Source organism: Phyllopteryx taeniolatus, chromosome 14, assembly GCF_024500385.1.
Source record: "Phyllopteryx taeniolatus isolate TA_2022b chromosome 14, UOR_Ptae_1.2, whole genome shotgun sequence".
In the NCBI taxonomy this organism is placed as follows: Eukaryota; Metazoa; Chordata; class Actinopteri; order Syngnathiformes; family Syngnathidae; genus Phyllopteryx; species Phyllopteryx taeniolatus.
This window is the reverse complement of record NC_084515.1, coordinates 7881736-7894103: the sequence shown is the minus strand read 5'-3', so window position 1 is coordinate 7894103 and position 12368 is coordinate 7881736. Positions and strand designations below refer to the sequence as shown.

Here is a 12368-nt window from a genome sequence, read left to right as displayed (position 1 = left end):
TTTAAGTAGTGCTTGAGCACAAAATGTTTTAAGCGTGAGAGCGATTCAGTATTGTTCTGTTTCGTTTTTCACTACTGTGTGTGAGAATTTCAGTCGTTTCAATAGTGTGAGGGCGTTTCAGAAATGTGAGCAAATGAAAATTCAGGAGCGTGTGAGCGCATAAATACTGTGAAAGTGTCTGAGTGAAATAAACTCAGTATTTCAGTAGTGTATGTGACAAAAATAAAAAAATCAGTGTGAGAGAGAAAGATGTGGGTCCCAGCACAGCTCAACTCTGGTCAAACAGAATAAAAAATGAATTCAACAAAACAGACTTTTGGGACATTTTTATATAAATAATAAAAAAATCTTCATTGGAAAAACAAAACTAAAAGGGAAACCAAAACTCCCCCCACAAGACAATCAGTCCGTCCGTCTGTCCTCCTCTTCCAGCTTTGTACAGCATGCAGGTTGGATGTTGGTGGTAGTAGAGTATTAGCATGTCACAGATTTATGGAAAACCATTTGAGCATTTATTGGATATCCTTTAAGGTCCATGTACTCATATGCGCTTCGTCCTTACCAGTAAGACGATTCAGCACAAAAGTACAATGACTGCGCTAGTAACGTTTTGCTGCTGGATGACATTTCTGCACACTAGTAGAACTAAGTTACTAGTGAAGCAAAATTACTAGTGGGAATTTTGGTGCTAAGCGGTACAGAAAATGGATGGTGTGAGACAAGGATTCACAACTTTGTCGTACAAATACACAGTTACACATATGGCACAAAAATATTACGAGTTTACAGTAATTTACGAGTAAGGATTAATTGCATACTAGTAGGCAAAAAGTGGCACTCGTAGTGGGAAAAAAAACCAAGTCATTCTACTAGTGCGCTGAATTGTCTTACTAGTGAAGACAAAGTGTACTACAGGATAAAGAACATCGTATAAATGCTCAAAAGCCTTTTCATACGCATTTACAAATAGAATGATTGATCATGTTTGCTTTTCCTTTTTAATATTCTCCCCCTCACACATCACAATGTGCCTCTAAACAACGAAGGTTCTGTCAAAACAAAAAGGTAGTCCAAAGCCACTTTTACAGATTCCGTGAATACGTTTTATAGAAAACAACAAAAAACACCTTTTAACAGAGGCCTGCAAACTGAAGTCGTTATGATGCCGCCACGCCGGTGCCCACTACGCTCTCTGCTCAGAGACCACCTCCGCCTTGCCCCCACCTAGGGGATGAACATCTCCTTACTCAGCCTACCCCCGCTCTGCCCATCTGCTACAGAGCGGTAAAGATGAAACAGAAGATGAGTGAGGGCTTCGTCAAAGTCCAGTGCGACATTTGGAGCCCTCCGGAGAGAGGGAAGACGGCGGACGACATCGGGAGTTGACAGAGCGATGACGTGCAAGAGGAAAGTGACTGACGTTGGTGAGCGCTTTTCCTTGTCTTGGAGTAAGGAGAATCATTGCAGCGTCCTACTCTTCTCACTGTCCCTCAGAGGTAGGAATCAACAAACTTCCAGGAGGTTGGAAACTTTCCATGGGAATTTACAGGAAGAAATTGTGAAGTTACCAAATTGAACGTTGGCTCTTAAGCGGGAACTTAAATACAGCTCTGGGGGGGGGGGGGGGGGGGGGGGGGGGGTGCGAGACAGAGACCAGTGCAACATTATCAGTTTCTCTGATGTTGCCATTTATAATTGTTTGAGTAAATTGAACATTTGTTGGACTTTATAAATTGACAACCCCTACATTCAAATACTGTACAGTGGTGCCTTGTGATACGCAATTCGTTCAGTGACCATGTAACTCAAAATCTTAATCTTTCCTATGGCAATGTACGGAAAAGCCATGTATCCGCTCCAGCCTCCCCCAAAACCAAACAATTTTGCAATGCATTTTTTAGCGAGGGAAAATAAAACTAAGTAGAAATTAAAGAATTAAACAGTTTGTGCATTCTTTGTGGCTCTTTCGGGTGTGTGCGACCTGTCCACTGGGGGGCAGCAGAATAGGTCACGCAGACACAAACGACTGGAAGTGACCAGGTGTGTAATCTACGAGAATACACGAACCAGTCACAGATTGACTGGAAGACTTTCATAACAGCGGAGATGGCAACGAAACCCATGAAAGGTACGTTGACCCTCTCAGTGTGCGAGTGCGTGAGCAGCGACTAAAAAAAATCAAGTGGTTACACGTATCATTCAGGCAACCTCCAAAGCCTTCAAGTCTCAAAGTTAAAGAAAAACTGCAGTTTATGTGGAGGGCAAAGGTTATTAGTGATTTTAAACTTTTTTTTTTTTTTTTTTTAAATATAAACGGTACACTACAATATTTCCTAACCCTTTCCAAAAACCCATTTTTGAGGAGGCTGGAACAGATTAATTGCATTTCCTTTTATTTCAATGGGGAAAGGTGATTTGAGATGAGTTTTAAGAAACAAGCATAGTCATGGAACGAATTAGTCGTATCTCAAGCCTCATAGCATTTGCAGAAAATGAAGGGGGCCAGTGTGTAATTGTGTGTAATCAACCCCCCCCCCCCCCCCCCCCACAAGGTACAGTTGAAAAATATATTTTAGCATAATCCTGAAAAAAAACAAAACGTTTTTTCATGTTCACTCTCACCAGGTACGTCTTGACTCCTCATTGGATTGTTCACCCACTGATAGGGAAAGTGAGCTGGAATTAAAGCAGTGTTTCCGTACCTTTATTATGCCAATGCATCCATTTTAGAGTCAAAAAATCTTATAGCACACCACCAAATCAAAAAATATCAACTACAAATACTGAAATGATCTGAATAGGCTCACAAACTGACTGTGAAATTTGTTAAATTGAACACAACTATTAGTCTGTTGTACACTATATTGCCAAAAGAATTCGCTCACCTGCCTTGACTCATGTGATTTTAAGTGACATCCCATTCTTCAGCCATAGGGTTTAATATGACAATCAGTCCACCCTTTGCAGTTATTATAGCTTAAAGTCTTCTGTGAAGGTTTCCACAAGGTTTATGTGTGTCTTTATGGGAATTATGACCATATTTCCCCAGAAGTGAATTTGTAAGGTTACACATTGATGTTGGACAAGAAGGCCTGGCTCTCAGTCGACGCTCCAATTCATCCAAAAGGTGTTCTATCAGGTTGAGGTCAGGATTGTGCAGGCCAGTCAAGTTCAGCCACATCAAACTATTTTTATGAACCTTGACTTGTGCACAGTCATGTTGGAACAGGAAGGGGCAATCTCCAAACTGTTTCCACAAAGTTGGAAATGACCAAAATATTAGCCCCTGAACGCCAGTGAAAGGAACTGAACGTTTCAGCATACAAAAATATTTTGGACAAACAGTTTGGGGATTATCCCTTCCTATTCCAGCATGTCTGTGTACCAGTGCACAAAGCAAGGTCCATAAAGACATGGATGAGACTTGGCCTGCAGAGTCCTGCCCTCAACCCCATAAAACACCTTTGGGTTGATTTTGAGTGGACAGTGAGCCAGGCCTTCTCGTTCATCAGTGTGTGACCTCACAAATATGCTCCTGGAAGAATGTGTAAGAATTCCCATAAACTCACTCCTAGACCTTGTTGAAAGCCTTCCTACAAGACGAAGCGGTTATAGCTGCAAGGGTAGACCAACATCACAAACCATATGGATTTAGAAGGGGCTATCACTTAAAATCAAACGCGAGTCAAGACAGGTGAGCAAACGCTTTTGGCAATATAGTGCATGAAAGGCAACAGGTGGTTACATAGGTTGTACCTTCCGTCATCTTGTGGAAGAACATATATTTGTTCTGCCTGTCACTGACATAGATGAGCACAGATACATTTGTAATTAATTTTGGACAAGTGGAATTGGATCATTTCCTACAACAACCCTGATGGTCTCACAGCACACTGGTTGGCAATCACTGGATTAGACCGTCGTGAGACAGGTTCGTTTTATTTTGCTGATGTGTTGTCGCAGCAGTAATTCAATTGTAAAGCATAACACACACACACACAGGAGAAAACTTTTTTTCCTGCTTTGTGTGTGGTTTAGAGCAAGTAAATCAAGAGTAATTTAACAACTCACATGACAACACACGAGGAAAACCTTTTGCCTGCTCAGTTTGTGGTCAAAGATTCGCTCAGAAGGGACTTTTGTACGTTCACACAAGAACCCACACTGGGGATAAAACTTTTTTCACTTTGAATTACGACTGTGGCAACAATTATCTGAAACGAACCTGTCTCACTACTGTTCGCTGTCCCCTATTAGTGGCTGAACAATCCAATGCTTGGTTGAATTCCACCGACAAGTCAAGGAACGATGCCTAGTTTGAGTGTAAACAAAAAAACTTACCTCGTTTAATTTAGCCGTTTCTGTCAGAATTATGCTAAAATATATTTTCCCAAAGTGTACAGCTCTGGGGAGATGAGCCCAAAATAGTGTATTTTGACCGTTCTATTTTTTTATGCAAATCGTATCTAATGACATAATTGCAAAAGTAATTTTTAACATACTGTCACAATAATCAAAAATACCAATGTGATCGCTAAGGGTTTTTTCCTTTTTTGTAGATTTTCAGTAATCCTGGTCATGGTAATCCGCCAAGGTTGAATCTAAACTAGTGGTATGTTAATTTTTTTCTTATCCGAAAGAAAAAACAAAACGACTGGCAAATTATTAGGCTCATGAAATGAATGCTCTAAATGGAAAAAAGTTTTTGAGTTCGGGGCCATTTTGTTTTTTTTCCCTTTGTTAGCCAAAATTTCAGGTATGAGCAAATTTTAGATATACCGTCACTTAAGTGGGGAAAAAATGGCGCAATAAGGTACTGTAGTGACCTCATGTGGGCAAGGAACTTCATTTGCAGCTTTAAAAATGAGCACTAAAAAAAAAAAAAATTCAGTTTCTCTGATTTTGCCCTTTATAGGTATGTTTGAGTAGAAAGAAACTGATTCTATATTAACATAACTCCCAAATTCTAATTATAAATATTGTCAGTGAATTTGCAGGAAAAAAGGTGCTTTTTCATCTTGTAATATTTTTCCAAAGCTGAATTTTGCATGGATGTCTGCTCATGACTGAACAAAACATACTTGAATATGATACCTTTCCATTACATTACCCTCAATTCAAAACTTAATTTCTCAAGGAAGTTTACCAGAAACTCCCTGGAAATTTACTGCAAATTTTCCACCCCTTTGCAACTCTACTCTGAGCACACGTTTCTACAAGGCCAGGTGGTCTGTGCACGAACGAGGGGCATCAACTTCAGCGCATTTCAAACGTGCCCGCTGCAGACAGGAGGACAGGGGACAACTCCGCCTATAAGAAGAGAAAGAAACAGGAAATTTACATACTTTCCCAGAGAAAAATAAAACCGTATCATTGTGACGCTGAAAGCCTCATCTAGAACAAACACTGCACAGCCGAGCGGAGCCGACTTCGGGGTGAGTCATTGCCTCGACAGATTAACACGCATTTCCTCTGCACTGCAGCCGTGACAAAAGCACCTACTGGGAGTGTACAATGCATCAGGAAAGTATTCAATTTCACTTTTTATCTTACAGCCGCATTCCAAAATGGACCAAATTCATGGTTTTCCTCAAAATTCTACACAACACCCTGTAATGACAATATGAAAAAAGTTAATTTTTGCAAATTTATTAAGAACAAAAAACTAAGACATCACATGTACATCAGCTTTCTCAATACTTTGTTGATACACCTTTGGCAGTAATTACAGCCTAAAGTCTTTTGGAATATGCTGCCACAAGCTTTGCACACCTATCTTTGGACAGTTTCGCCCATTCCTCTTTGCAGCACCTCTCAAGCTCCATGAAGTTGGATGGGGAGCATTGGTGCCCAGCCATTTTCAGATCTCTCCAGAGATGTTCAATCGGATTCAAGTCTTGGCTCTGGCTGGGCTACTCACAGACATTCACAGAGTTGTCCTGAAGGCACTCTGTTGTCTTGACTGTGTTCTGTGTTGTCCTGTTGGAAGGTAAACCATCCCAGTCTGAGGCCCTGAGCACTCTGGAGCAGGTTTTCATCCAGGATGCCTCTGTACATTGCGGCTCATCTTTCCCTCAGTCCTGACTAATCTCCCAGTTCCTACCACTGGAAAAATATCCACGCAGCATGTTGCTTCCACCACCATGCTTCACTGTAGGGATGGTATTGGTCAAGTGATGAGCGGTGCCTGGTCTCCTCCAAACATGCCGCCTGGCATTCACACAGAGTTCAATCTTTCTCTCATCAGACCAGAGAATTTTCTCTCTCTGAGAATGGTCTGAAAGTCCTTCAGGTGCCGTTTGCGCCATCTGGCCACTTTTACCTGATTGGTGGAGTGCTGCAGAGACAGTTGTCCTTCTGGAAGGTTCTCCTCTCCCAACAGAGGACCGCTGGAGCGCTGACCGAGTGACCTTCGGGTTCTTGGTCACCTCCCTGACTAAGGGTTAGGAAGAGTCCTGGTAGTTTGAAAACTTTTTCCCATTTACGGATGATGCCGACTACTGTGCTCATTGTAACCTTCAAAGCATCAGGAAATTTTTCTGTACCCTTCCCCAGATTTGTGCCTCGAGACAATCCTGTCTCAGAGGTCTGCAGACATTACATTTGAATTCATGCTTGGTTTCTGCTCTGACATAAACTGTCACCTGTGGGACCTTATAGAGACAGGAGTGTGCCTTTCCAAATCATGTCTAATCAACTGACTTTACCACAGGCGGACTCCAATTAATATGTAGGAACCTCAAGGATGATGGTTGGAAACATGATTCACCAGAGCTCAATTTTTAGCTTCATGGCTAAGGCTGTGAATACTTATGTACATGGGATTTCTTAGTTTTTTATTTTCAATAAAGTTGAAAAAAAACATTTCAAATTTTTTTTTTCCCCACGTCATTATGGGGTGTTTGTAGAATTCAATTTTGGAATGAGGCTGAACATGGAAAAAAGTGAAGCACTGAATACTTTCCGAATGCACTGTATGCTACAGTGTGAAAGATATCTTAGCAGTAGTTTGGAAAACCGATTGCTACAGTAGTGACAGAATTCATGTATCATTCGTCCTTGAGTCACTTCTGGACACTGAGCAACAACAGATTTGAACAGTTTCCTTCCATGGATCGTTATAGAAAATGGGAGGTTACTCGCTAACGGAAGAACTAATGGTTGTTAGAAAACTGTAGTTTGCTTTATTTAACCTTCAGCTGCTGGAGCTGACGCGAGTGACATCATGGACAATGTGATCATGAGATTACAATTTCAGCATTCCAGCACTCATACTGGTCAGTGGAGACTGTGTGCCTCTCTGTCATCTCACAACTTCACACAACATGTTAGACTGCGCAAGAGGGAGTCGAAAACTCTGGATCATCTGTATGCCTACGACAAGGAAGCATACGGCTCTTTACCATTTCTGGAAAATATTAAAACTTGGCAACAGGCCACTGGTGGAATAGCAGGCCGCCAACATAAGAGTTTAATCTAAAGACACAGGAGGCCCTGCAGGAGTGTTTTGATGTCACTGAATCGTTTGTTTTAAAAGATTATATTTTTATACAAAAATGATTATCTACGGCACTTTGTTTCAGCTGCAATTGTTTTTTTAAATTGCTCCAAAAAAACCTTGCCGTTTCCAATTTCAGCAGGCAATCAGAAATCCAAAAATGAAGAGTGCTTAATTTGGTATTTGTTGTTTATTTAATCTAACAAAAAACAGATCCCTCAAATTTTAGGCTCAAATCAAAAATACAAAAACAGGACACAGGACTGAATTTAATTGGTGTGGTCTATATGACCCGAAAGTTTGGTAACGACCATTTGTAAAGCTGAGTTAGCTTGTTAGCCACCACAATCAATTGCTTTGGCACCATCTTGGTGACAATGAACTATGTTGAAGTGAGTTGAGAATGTTCATTTAGACAAAAGTAGTACTTTGCTGCCATCGTTTGGCAACTATAAACCTTTTTGGGGCGATTTTTGGCATAACACTGTATACATAATTGCTAAGAATCAATTAGTCGACCATGCCCATTCTCTCTAGAAAAAAATAAACTTTTCTAAAATTAACATTACCAATTGGTAAAAGTAGCATATAAAAAAGGCAATTAATTAAAATGCCACCCTGAGCTCGACTGCGCTGCACTTCCACTTGATGGCCCCTAGAAAGCCACGACCCAAATTGCAGTGGATCTAGTTGTGATCCTGTGTGTCTTCGTGCAGTTTAGTGATGAGTCATTGTAGCACTCAATATTAACGGCCTCTCGACACTCCCTGAATGCCCCTTTTACTCTCCATCTGCATGATGCGTTTGTCTCTAATTTTTCTCTCGCCGGATAGGTTCTTCCCTAATCTTCAATTTTTATAGTTTAAAAGTCTAAGAACCTGACACACATTTTCCTTTCAAGCTTTTTATTTACAGTCCACACTCACCAAGTGGGCTGCTGCCAACACAGACTGGAGAAGAGAAGGGGGGCGTCACTGCTGCTTGCAGGTGGAGAGCTTGCGGATCTTGCTTGCTGTGGACACCCCTTTGCGTGAGGGGTTAGATGAGGACGAAGACCGCCGTTCGGTTTTAGCCTTGCTGTTCAGAGACCCCACCTCTGTCCCGTTCACACAAACGGGCTTGGCCATAGGTGGGCTGTAGTCCGCAAGCCCTAGCTCGTGATCTTCGGCCACTTGTCCTAAAAGCCAGACATTGTGGAAAACAGTCTTTAGATCAGAAATCAGACATTACTCTCAGCCTCTTTTACACGCACATGTCCCCTACAAGTGATAGCGTAACAAGACCCAGGATTTATCCACCTTTTCCTCCTGCACAGAACGCAGCAAAGAGAGACATTGCCACTACTGTGCGCTTTTACACGGCAACATGGCACCCTGCAATCAGTTACAGTGGTACCTTGACTTACAAGTTTAGTTCTGTGACCAAGCTTGTAACTGTTTACTCCCCTCAAATCAATTTCTCCCCGTTGAAATACCTTTAATTTTAAATTTACAACCAACAAACAAATCCCCAGACAGCAAACAAAACTAAAAATAACATTTGTACAAAGTAGAAATAAAATGCTAAATATAAATCAAGAATCCCATGACAAAATAGTCCCAAAATATATACAGGAAAAAAACTATAAAGGGGAAAGTAGGGATGGGAGCTACTCAGAGACTAATAGATTTCTCAAATAAGGTTAAGTGGCGCCAAACTAGAAATCTATTTTGAGAACCTCGGACAGTTAATCTTATCTTTTCTAAGTCCATACAGAACATTATATCCTTTATGCTTTACTATATCCCCTCTCCAATTAATTTTCAGGTTACGTGTGTGCTTCCTGTGTAGCTGTTCTATTTTCACTCTGGACAATTTGCCTACTAATTTGCTCGTCAGGTTACTTTCCACTAACGTGGTTCCAGCCAGAGTTATGTTAAAAGTGTACTATTCACTTAAGGAGTTTCTTTAAAATTTCATTAGATTCACGATTAGCTTGTGATCGTTTCAGAATTCTACTTCAATGAAAACAAAGACACCATCCATACTGGCATATCTTGTATAACAAACCACTTAGTTACTCCTCGTCCACCTTTAGTGATAACGGTACGTGTGAGAAGTGTAACTTATTTGCTGCCATGGAGGCAAGGATTAGTTGAGAGGATCCGCACCACGGAAGGATAGTGTTTAGCAGCACCAGCAAGCCCTGCTCGTAGCTGTTGTGAACTCTGATCAAGTAAGCAGAGTATGCAGTGTAGCATTCCCCCCGCGTCCCTCCAACCCCCTTGCGAGCAGCCGTGGAAAAAGCAGCTTTGGCGATCACATGATCGCGGTGTCTGAAATCATGATTTCGATGTAAAAACGATAAATCGTTCAGCCCTACTTTTAACGGTTTAAAAAGTGAACAGCACCAAGGAATCAGGGCAAACATCTGATTTACATAGGAAACTTACACATTTACACACAATTATACTGGAAGCATAGGATTACGGCTCAGATGTATTATCTGCTCGGGTGAAATGTCATCATACACACTTCAAGCATGTACTGGAGGTGCACAGGTGGGAGTGAACCCTGGAACCATTCACACACAAAAGACCAGAAACGTCTCTACTGGACTATTTATAGATCACTTGGTTCACATTCTGCAGCTCCAATTGGACCTAAGTGGGGCACCACTTCTAGATGCCTGGCCAGCACAGACGACTGCATTTATCATTTCAGGCTGTTGCCTAGCAACTGATATTGTGATTGTGAATACTGCAGAAAAAAGCAGTGAGGGAGACTCTGGGATGTGGTCATTTTCATTATCAAAGCAGAGTAAGTGCCACTTGAGAACATGCCGCCACCTGTCGGCTTGGAGCGTCATTGTTTTTTGTTAATCAAACGCCAAGTATAGTGGTAACTTGACTGACGAGTGCGCCAACTTAAGTTTTTCAAATTTCGAGTGTCGCATTGGTTGATTTTTTGCTTCCGAGCGACCTTCAGATATGCAGAGCTAAGTGAAAAGAAAATGGAGCAATCAAGGTACTGTAATGCCCTTGCATGTGGCCAAGGAGAGCCACAGTTGCATTTACACTTTTCGCCATTTATTGAACGAGAGAAATTAAAAATTGGGTATTAAAACAAACCACAATTTTGTCTTACAAAAGTCCGGTAGCTAAATGCTAACACGCATCTTTATCGTTTTATCATCTTTATCGCGCAGCCCCAAGACATTTTGACGGACCGTTGTGGATGCTAAACAGTGAGACGCCCACAAAACATGCCACCTCGATGGCCGCTCTGACCTTTCTCCAGTGCAAGCTGGCCACGGGTTTTGCTTAAGTCCTCACAACATCCTGTTTTGGCTGTCTTGTTTTGGCGTGGTTTTTCGGCCAAAAATGCACTTTTGCAACATTTCGGGGGGTGGGGTGGGGATTTTCAGTGACCTAATTTTTCGTGCATCCCTTATAAGCATTTAAGCAATGGCTTTGACTAAAGGGTGCAGCAACACATGTAGACAGACAGGCATATATTCTTGTCTGCAAAATGTACTACAGCTTACTAAGCAGTTGTGGCCATCTTCGTTTATCTCAATGTTTGTATTATACTTCCCTCTGGTGGCCAAGGTATGCACACCATAACGAGCCGCATATTGTATTGCAGCATGAAATCACAATGCTCACTTTATCAAGTTTATATTAATTACTGTATTTTTCTTAAAATCACAAAAATTGTGTTGGCGTTTTATAGAGAGCTGGAACAAGTTAATGGCATTTCCATTCATTTAATGGGAAAACATGAGTTGAGATGGAAGTGTTTTGAGTTACAATGGTCACAGAAAGAATTAAACTCATAAGGCAAGGCACCACTGTATTTTAGTTTTCATTCTATTTGTGAGGTTTTCAGACAACTGGAGAAGATCAAGCATGAACACTGTCGGGAAAACTTGGCTGTAAAAGCCTCTCAAGAGCACACAAACCTGGCACTGTGAAATCCTGAGTGTAGATGATCTCGTCCTCTCCGTCATAAAGCTCGTCATCCTCCTCTTCAGTGTAGCCGTGGAGATCCTCCAGGTAGGGCACCACCGTCATACTGCGCCAAGGGTCCCTGCTCTCTGCGCTGGCAGGGATGGGCACGGGGAGCTCCGTTGGAGGGTGTTTCTTGCGCACCCAGCTACCAGGAACACATCCAGTGTAGTAGAGGTATATCAATGATAAAACTCGTCTGTGACCATTTAGTGAATGTCTTCAGAATTCTACTTCGGGGAAAACAAAGACCCCATCCATACTGGCATATCTTATATAACAAACAACTTACTTGTGTTGCCTTATGTTTTGTATGGAAAACCTCTTCGCAGGGTCATACTGGAGCATTCCTGAGAACAGAAACGGGCCACTTAATGTCAGAAATGCTCTCAAGTCACCCTATTGTGTGTGAATGCACAGTAATATACATAGCTCAGTAACAACTGTTCTTGCCCATGGAAAAATTATTCACACTCATTCATTGAAAAGGTAAGGCGAAAGGATGGCACTTCTAACAAAGAAATAATCGGTTGAGCTAAAATATAGAATAGAAGAGATAAAGCTTAGCCCCCCTCACAATATTTCTAAGGTTTAGGGGCGTCACTTAGAAATGTCTTTAAAGCAGTTTTTTCAATTAAGATAAATTCTAAAATACAGTCCAGACGTTAAGGTGGCAAAAAAGGTGCTTTTCTTAAATAAAGACATTGTTAGGTGACCCTCCAAACTTTTGAACGGTAGTGCATACACAACAATGCATTTGCATGGAAATAATGAAATTGTCTCGTGGTTGACTCCATACTTAATGTGAACAGCAGTGTATGTTCACTGACTGCTATGACGTAAAGGGGCTTCTTCAGTTTGCCAAGGTACCAACTAACTAA

The 12368-nt window shown here is 41.4% G+C and overlaps 1 protein-coding gene across 7 annotated transcripts in view; it reads right to left on the bottom strand.

Moving 5' to 3' along the window:
* Positions 1 to 311: 311 nt before the first annotated feature.
* The window catches only part of stk11 (serine/threonine kinase 11), a 31364-nt gene continuing 19307 nt past the window's right edge, over positions 312 to 12368 (bottom strand). For all 7 annotated transcript variants that reach the window (XM_061796787.1, XM_061796781.1, XM_061796784.1 and 4 more), the window contains 4 exons: positions 11780 to 11837; positions 11442 to 11635; positions 8425 to 8675; positions 312 to 5310 (listed from right to left, as the gene is read on the bottom strand). In XM_061796787.1, the coding sequence (XP_061652771.1) occupies positions 8470 to 8675; positions 11442 to 11635; positions 11780 to 11837 (458 nt within the window). In that variant the 3' untranslated portion in view covers positions 312 to 5310; positions 8425 to 8469. The remainder of the gene's footprint in view (positions 5311 to 8424; positions 8676 to 11441; positions 11636 to 11779; positions 11838 to 12368) is intronic.